At 32.7% G+C, this 8,825-nt stretch overlaps 2 protein-coding genes across 3 annotated transcripts; both read right to left on the bottom strand.

Annotated features, from left to right (window-relative positions):
* Positions 1-525: 525 nt before the first annotated feature.
* On the bottom strand, positions 526-2,430 carry LOC131639956 (transcription factor MYB98-like). Its single transcript, XM_058910377.1, has 3 exons — positions 1,859-2,430; positions 1,649-1,775; positions 526-1,122 (listed from the first exon to the last, which is right to left on the bottom strand). The coding sequence occupies exons 1-3, from the start codon at positions 2,428-2,430 to the stop codon at positions 526-528; spliced, it is 1,296 nt and encodes a 431-aa protein (XP_058766360.1).
* A 2,115-nt stretch (positions 2,431-4,545) lies between these two features.
* Positions 4,546-8,027, bottom strand: LOC131639959 (triose phosphate/phosphate translocator, non-green plastid, chloroplastic-like). Of its 2 annotated transcripts, none has more exons than XR_009295112.1 (10): positions 7,452-8,027; positions 7,204-7,326; positions 6,956-7,108; positions 6,429-6,514; positions 6,237-6,321; positions 6,011-6,130; positions 5,832-5,900; positions 5,554-5,683; positions 5,306-5,464; positions 4,546-4,873 (listed from the first exon to the last, which is right to left on the bottom strand). XR_009295112.1 is itself a non-coding variant. In XM_058910379.1 (10 exons), the coding sequence occupies exons 1-9, from the start codon at positions 7,839-7,841 to the stop codon at positions 5,388-5,390; spliced, it is 1,233 nt and encodes a 410-aa protein (XP_058766362.1). In that variant the 5' UTR covers positions 7,842-8,027; the 3' UTR covers positions 4,549-4,873; positions 5,377-5,387. The 2 variants fall into 2 exon arrangements, 1 of the variants encoding a protein (XP_058766362.1); XM_058910379.1 differs by having other exon boundaries at positions 4,549-4,873; positions 5,377-5,464.
* Positions 8,028-8,825: the final 798 nt, after the last annotated feature.

The raw sequence follows: 8,825 nt of genomic DNA, 5'->3' as shown, positions 1-8,825 counted from the left end.
AGAGTAAAATTAAAAATGTATTGCGTGATAGTGAAATAATGATAGATTTTGTTATACATATAAAATTAAAAGTTAAAATGAATTAATTCATTTTAAAATAAATGACAATTATATAAATTCTAAAGTATGTATAATATTATATAAATGATAGAGAGAAAGAAAAGTGTTTAGGTGAGAGAAAATTGTGGTGTTTGAGAGGGAAACAAAAAAGTTGTGAATTCATGAAGATTTGAAAAATAGATGTGTCACTTGGAGGAAAAGAAAAATATGATTGAGTAGTACAAATTTATTTAATCAATTATGTAAAAGGGTATTATGTAATGTAAAATTTATTTTGTTTAAAGGATAATATAGGGTGTTTAATAACATAGGTAGATAGTTGATGTATTTCTCCCTCCTCAAACAAAAATTACAAAGCAATTCCAATTCATATTTAAAACATATATGTATAATATTAATAATATAATAATACTAGTGTGCATAATACTATATATTGATGCCAAAAACATAAATTACTTAACAATTTCATTGACATGAAAAAACCATATCAATCAAATCCATCTCCTTCTTAACTTCAGCTCCAAACATAGATTCCATAATCTCTTTCTCAACATCACAATGTTTTTTTCCTTCCATAATTTTCACATCATCCAGAAGAGAATCAATACTACACCCATCTTGAAACAAACTCTCATCAAAACAAAAATCTGGAACATCATCAAAACCACAACTCGGAACCAAACACTCATCACTTGGACAAAACTGTTCAGCTTTCTGAGACTGAGACTGAGGCTGAGACTGAGCTGATATTGCTATTGTTGTGTCTTTGTTGGTATTGTTTTTCATGACACTGACATTAGTTGATGATTTTTTTCTATAATCTTTTGGGGGGTTTTTGTCTAAGTTCAAGCTCTTGATATAATCTTGTAGAAGATTTCCTCTAGGGTATTTCGAACGACACTTTCTTTTAGAATATTGTCTTCTCTTGGTTGCATTCCAATGGTTTTTTATTGAGTTTTCAGTTCTTCCTGGTAACTTTTTAGCTATCTCTGCCCATTTGTTTCCTATCTCTCCATGAGCTTTGATCAATATTCTGTCCTCTTCTTCACTCCATATGTCCTTCTGCAACAACAAACATTTTTCATGTTTTAGAAAACATGTTTATTTTATTATTTTAACTTTACATAAACACCTCTGAAAAAAGAAATGTCTGATGTGTCAAGATCTGACATAGACACAAACACAGAATAACACATTTGATTATTACCAAATGTAGGGTTGGGCCCAATCAATTCACAGACCATGTTTTAATTTAAAAAATTGACTTAAATTTTTTAAAATATATATAATTTTAATATTTAAAAATAACATGTTAAAAATACAATTGTAAAAACACAAAAACTCCAAAATATTGTTTAAATTCTAAATTATTTTATATAAATTTTGTGTTTTGAATATTTTATTTTAATTTTAAAATTTCTTTGTTTAATTATAAAAAAATTTGAACCCGAGGTCCTGTAGCACTCCCTGCACTTGTGCAGGCCGGACCAGACCAAATATCTCGGTGTCGTGTTCGATGTCCATCATGTCTCTGTGCTTGAGTTGGTATTTCATAGATTTGAACTTACTTATTAGAATATTTATGTACCTTAATATCAGGCCTTAGATGATTATGCCATCGCTCTCGGCATTGTTTTCCAATTCTACCAGGCAACATCTGAGCAATACGAGACCATTTTCTCAAACCATTTTGTTCAACCAGCTGAATCAACAACCTGTTTTTGCATGCACGTAAAAATTAATAACTAGTAATATATAATGAAGAGAGAAAAAAAGTTTCAAATTTTTATGTACATACCCATCTTCTTCTACAGTCCATTGTCCTTTCACAACGTTGGAATTCTTACGAATTTTTTCTATCTTTCTTGTGAGAGGATATGCTTTGCTGTTTCTATTCATGCCAAATCTTTTGTAATATCTCATTGAAGGCATGCATGAAACTTCATCTGGTGCAACAAAACTCAAAGGTTTGGTTTCTTGAGGAATATTAATATTAAAGGGAAAATAATTACTTTGGTTTGTAACCATCGTTTCGACTTGATTATTCCTCTGAGAAAGATTGTTCAAGTCATAACCTCCATGAAGAAAATTGTCCATTACAAAAGCATGACCATTACCATTACCATTACTATTACCACTATTCTCGACAAATGGCTTGAAATCATTATCAGCAAAAGAAAATTTATCACTAGGACCGAAGTTTTGGACCCCAGAAACATGATTGAAAAAAGTACCATTCGGATTAAATTTATCAATGTGATTAAAATCTTGTAAGAATCCTTGAGATGGAGGAACAATGAAAGGATTCTCTTGATTTTTCATGTTGGATTTGAAGTAGAAATTTTCTGTAAGCTTTGTCTCAAGATCCATTGACATAAAGTTTTATGTAAGAGAAAATAATGTTTTTGTGACACTTATGTTACGAGTTACCTAGTTTGGTTCCCTAAATAGGAGATGAATGGTAGAAGCATTTAATTACTAAAGGATTGATTCACATCTTAACTTAACCATAAGGTTAATATTACCATAGTAATCTAACATTATGTTTTATTTTAATGCTTAAGTTGGTAACTGTCATGAATTAATAAATACAATTATAATTTTGGGTGTTATGATATTTACATACATAATTACTATGGTCAATTGCTTGGTGAAGTAGAATTAAAGCTTAAATTCAGTTTTGACTTAAGTTTTTTAATGTTTCTTTTATGTTCTAATTTTTTTTTCTTTAGGTGATTTTAGTCTACAAATATATTTTGATTGTATTTTGTTGATGTGTCAAAACACACGTAATAAAAAAGGGTGTGCATTGAATTGGATCGAATTTGAGTTGACTCTTCAACTAATACTTTTAAATTTTAAACCAATATCACAATCTCTAGATTTGGATGCACTTCATGGATAAAAATTTTTGAAATTATAAATATAAAAATAATTCAATTAAGAGGGTTTATTACATAAACATTCAAAATATAGTAAAATTATACTTAAAATTAAATAAAACTCATTATTCAATATTTTAAATCAAATAAAAATTTAATGGTACTAAGTGGAGTAAGCCACTATTTGGACGGTTAAAATGCAATATTGATGCATCTTTTTCTAATAATAAGGTTGGGATAGGTGTTTGTATTATAAACGATGAAGGTTTTTTTATTGGTCCGGACAAAGTGGTTTTCGTCTATTAGTGATGTTGATATTGGTGAAGCTCTAGGTCTCGTGACTTCTATCAAATGGGTGTTGGATCTTGGCTATGATAATGTGGATTCCGAGTCGGATTCTAAAATTGTTGTGGATAGTGGAAGTGACTTCTATCAAATGGGTGTTGGATCTTGGCTATGATAATGTGGATTCCGAGTCGGATTCTAAAATTGTTGTGGATAGTGGAATCACTCCAAAGCCGAATGACTCGAATTCGGGTGTCATTTCTCGAGTCTGTCATCACCTATTGACCCAACATGTTAGGAACTTTTATGTTAAGTTCATTAGAAGACAAGCTAATAAAGTTGTTCATGCTTCGATAAAGACGGCTTCATCTCTTACTAGTTTTCACATTTTTAACAGTGTATCTACATGTATTCACAATATTATTATTAATGAAATGAGTTAGATTCTCCGCGTTAAAAAAAGTAATGTTGTCAAAATAAATCAACCTTAATGAGTGTTGAGCTTTATAATTCCGGGGTAAAAATACATTTGTTATAAGATGGAAAAAATTTATATTATTTTAGTCCAACCTTAGACGAGGTGAGTGAGATGACTCAATTGGTATATGTTAGCTGAATTAAATGAGAATAATACATGGTATGACTCATAGTCATGTTTATATAGTAGTGATGGTTACAACTATCTCTAGTTAATCAGAAGTAGAATATGGAAAATCCTTGAATGTGGATCAATAACGAAGAAGAGCACGAGAGACACGCTCCTCTGTGATACTCCACAACGGAGGTAGATGTGACTGGATTGGGTCATTGTATCGGACCTTTGGTCAGTCCAATACATTGAAGAGAGACAAGCAAATCTTTGAGCATGTGGCAAACCGTGACTGCATCTACAATAGTGTTCACCTGGTATTCAGAAGGGGTGGAAATTGCCCAAATCTTTGGTGTGAGGAACATGCAACGGATTTGATGGTGGCGACGAGTGTGAACAATGGAATTGACGTTGGGGTTGCCAAAGTTGTCATCGACTCAGTTGTAGTCCATAATGTATAACCAACTTCAACCCAAAACATTTGCAAGTCTAAAATAAACTTTGAAGTTATAATTTTGAAGGGATATTATTGACATGTATCATTGATTTGAAAACAAGCATAACTTAGTACTAGAATTTAATTTGAATCCAAACAAACAAACACATAGCACTACACTCTACCAACAATTCTTAAAGGCTCTTTTTATCAAAAGTTTTTCTTTTAAATGAAGTCTGATAAGCAAAACAGGATCAGGCAGGTAGATCCTATATGTTGATCTTGTATCAACTTAATTCTTTATCTTTAATGTGACGTACGTCTTTCATATCTGAAAATATTATTCCACGGTTACAGACTAACTTTCATTTCACATCCACTAATAAACAAATTTGAAAACATTTCCGTTCAAAAAAGCAAATTACATGATCGATACAAAAATAATACATTAAATTCTATCCATAAAAAATGACACCAAAATAACAAATAAGGTCTCTGTTCTATTATCAAATCAAAATTAACATGCTTCTGTATATGAATTTTCGCCTAATATTGCAACCTTTTTGTTGGTTTGAGTCAAATTGTGAGCTGAGAGGTGGAAAAATGACCATGTAGGTAAATCTGTAACAAAGGGGATAAACAAAATTGAATTTCGGTCAAACATGCAGAAATATTTGTAAACATAAAAGACTCGTTATTATTGCTCCCATAAGTCATGCTCTCTCGACTGAACAAAGTTCAAGACAGAAAATATTGGGCAAGTGAAATAACTGACAGATTTTCTAGAGTCCAATCACAAAGCAGAAAAAATTGAAGTGGTCTACCAAAACTGTCCTGACATATATGCTTGTAATAAAAAGTTACATGGTTCAAAGTCACCCCTGGATATTGTTGGTATACAAGAAAAATTAAAAAGAGGACGACATTTTAAGGGAGCCTAACCAATAGGTACTTGTCAGACATAAAATTTGAAATCCACGCAGTAACTACTTTTTAAGAAAAAAAAACGTGGCATGGGTCAATAATGGTGTAATCCCCATATTCCTATCTCACCTAGGAAGGAATTCAGATTTTGCAGCTATTTGGCATTTTGGCATTTTGTAATGCAACTAGCAAAAATTTACCATTGAAAAAGTTAAACTGCCTTTGGCTTTGACTTAATTCGCTTCACCCTTGAGTAGAGGAAAACACCAGCAAGACCAACAGCAGTACCTATAAAAAAATAATGAAAAAACCTCAGCCATGAAAGTATGTGTCAAGAATCTTCAAATGTTTCAAAACAAGAAAGAAAGCAATCTTACCTAAAGCATTCACAGGCGAGACAGGTGTTTTGAAGATGATGACAGAGCTCACAATAACCACAACACGCTTCACACAATTACCGACGGAATGGGTAACAGGTGATACCCTCTGCAATATCATGTAAGAAACCTGCAAGCCCATTCACAGAAAAACGTTAATAGGTCATTAAGATACACAGCCATTTAAATATTACAAATGGAAACCATGTCAGCAACTATAGTACAAGACCCTATTTAGTAGCAAAGTTGTGCATCGAACATGAAAACAGAATACTCACTTGTTGATATGCATGGAAACAGAGTGCAGCAAGAAGAGATCTGGTGTACACTTGTCTAACATTTAATCCCTGTAGAGAAAGATAATACAATAATATATTAACAAACCCAACATAATAACAACTTTAGAGTGTACCTAGATGACAACAATTCTATCTACTATAACCAACAAGTTACTCACAGCAGATTGCAGGTAAGCAGGGGTGAATTTGACACCCTCCATGAAGATAGCAGCAGGTGCTAACAAGAAGAATGACATTATTGTTATTATAGAGAAGAGAGTTATGTTGTCCAAGGATTCCTGAGAAGAACAAAAGCATCGTTATAATCTTCTTTTTTAACATATAAGAGGTTCATAAAATGTCTTGTTGAACGCAAATATTATGAATGTCCACAGATCACATTACCTCTTGTTTAACCATGACCTTTTTGCTAAGAACATTACGTGATTGGTTTGTCACATTGGAAGCCATTGCACTCCAAAATCCAGCCCTATTCAATACCACCAAAGCTTATAAGAACTCAAATAAACCAAAAAATTTCTTTACATATCCCTTCTTCACTGCCCCATAGATGGAAGATTACACAGAAAATCTTACCAATTGAAAGACGCCTCCGTAACAGACGCCAGAGCAACTCCACCAACAATAGGAACAAGGGAACCAATCACCCAAGGTGTAGGTCTCTGTCAGAAAATGAAAATGAAACACGAGATTACTACTGGAAAAATCACCTCAGAATCCATTAAGTGTATTTAATTTTCTGTCACCAGATATAATATATAATATAAGCTACACAACTATTGTTTTCAAATCACGGCTATAGTGTAGCAAAACTTGAGCAAATCAGTATTTACTGCAATCCATGATTGACAGCACTGTACTAGAGAAACATACAGCCAACTTAAAAAAAAGGGACCGGTCACAATGGTAGCATGATGATACCAAAGTTTAATATGTCTCTGCCACCACAATACACCAGAATATCAAGGACCGCAAGGACCACGACCGAAATTTAAAATCCTATCAGTTTGATACATACTTATCAACTATCATCAAATTCTTTGAAAATTAATCACAACAAGCAACGGCAAGTTGCAGTAAAAACAAAAAAGTTGCATTCTAACCTCTCCAAGAAACATGGCAGAAAGGATAACCGAAAAGAAAGGCTCCATAGCTTTAATAGTGTGAGTAAAAGACACAGCCACCTTTCCAAGACTCATATTAGTGAAAAGGTTCCCCAAAGTATGCACAATAGCTAGTGGAAATATAGCTGCAAGCTGAAAACAAATAACACACACATACATAATCAACAACACAGAACTCAATAATAGATTTCTTAACTAATTAATCAATCAAAGAGATAGCAAAATACCATGGCGCCATTGATTTTAGGTCTCTTGTAGAGATTAAGAGCCCACATAACTGATACAAGAACAGTCCCAACAGCAAATTGAACTACAGTAACAGTTACAGGGAAATGGCACGCCTTCAAAACCTGCATAGAAACAAAAAGAAAAATTACTGTAAATTCAAAATACTCCTCAGCATTGCAGAATACAATATTTTACGATACAAAAAGCATCGCAAGAAATAGATCTCGTGAAAAGAAATAGCAAGCACCTGTTTATTGTAGATATTGAAGTAGATATTGAAGAGGTACCACAATCCGAACAAGGATCCAAGTTGAAGAGTTTTGAGCAAAGAACCGGAATCAGCAGATTCAGCGGCGCTTTCGGATGTGGCTTTAGGAGGAGAAAGATCGGAGGTGGAAAGGAGAGGGAGAGGTCTGAATTTGAAAGAAGAGGAGGAAGATGAAGAAGGAGAAATAGACCATGATTTACGAGTGAAGGAGGAGGAGGAAGAAGAGGAGGCGCCATTGGGATTTACGGCGTCGTTTAATTTGGCGGAGAGACGGAGGTTAGTGGAGGAGCGAGTTAAACGGTTGGTGTTTTGGCGGTTGAGATTTCGGAGAGGGAGAGAAGGGGAGAGAGTGAAAGCGGCGGACTGCATTTTGAAGATCTGGAACGGAAGAGGGCGGACGTTTGTATATGTAATGAGAATGAATGTCCCTTGTGAAGTCCGCCAGCAGCAACAATGTTGGTTTGGTGAGGGAGTAGGTGAAATACCTTAAAACATATACACTGTTGGATTGCACGACAAAAGAGACTCTTTTTTCAAGTGGAAGATACTACTTAACAAGAGAAGATGCACGAATTAATAATAGAATTCGAAACTAATATTGTTTTATATTTTAAATGGAATATTCGGTATATTGTACAATTTTGTTTGTTCAAATATTTTTAAAATAATAATTTTTATGAAAATAGTATAAACATATACTTGACGGGAAAAAAAAAAGAGAAATAATGGGAACGGGGGGAAATATGACAGAGGAGGAAAATTGTCAAAAAAAAAATGTAATTTTAAAATGCCGTATATTTATAATTTAGGATTGTTTTTTTTTTTTGTAATTTTCGTTTTGGGAAAAATGTATGAAATCTGAAATTTTGAGAAATATAGTGAGATGACCGTCCGTTTTTGTATTTTTCTTGTTATAAATAAATGTGAAGGAAAAATCTAGACCAGAAAAATGTGAGGGAAAAAAATAGAAAACAAAAACAAAACACCGAGAATGGAGACAATATAAAATGAAAAGTAACAAAATAAAATCATTTTAGAAGGTAGAAAGGGGGCTATCCAAAGAAAAAAAAAAACAGAGACTAAAAACGATGGGTTTGGTAGTTAGTAAAATGGGTAGACTAATAATTGATATTATAAATATCTATAGATGTTTGATTTACTTATAGCCTAGTATTATTTTGGACAGATTTATTTATAATTTTAATTATTTAGTTTATTTTCTAAAGTGTTTGTTCATATATTATGGAAGATTAATTCAAAAACCATGTAGAGATAAAATATTTGGAATAGACTATTATAAGGTTAAAGTTAAAAAAGATTAGAGAAAGTAGTATTAGTAGGTGTTTTAATTTA

The sequence above is a fragment of the Vicia villosa genome, unplaced genomic scaffold, assembly GCF_029867415.1.
Source record: "Vicia villosa cultivar HV-30 ecotype Madison, WI unplaced genomic scaffold, Vvil1.0 ctg.002871F_1_1, whole genome shotgun sequence".
Classification (NCBI taxonomy): domain Eukaryota; kingdom Viridiplantae; phylum Streptophyta; class Magnoliopsida; order Fabales; family Fabaceae; genus Vicia; species Vicia villosa.
Note: the sequence above shows the minus strand (reverse complement) of the source record. Positions and strands in the feature narration are given on the sequence as shown.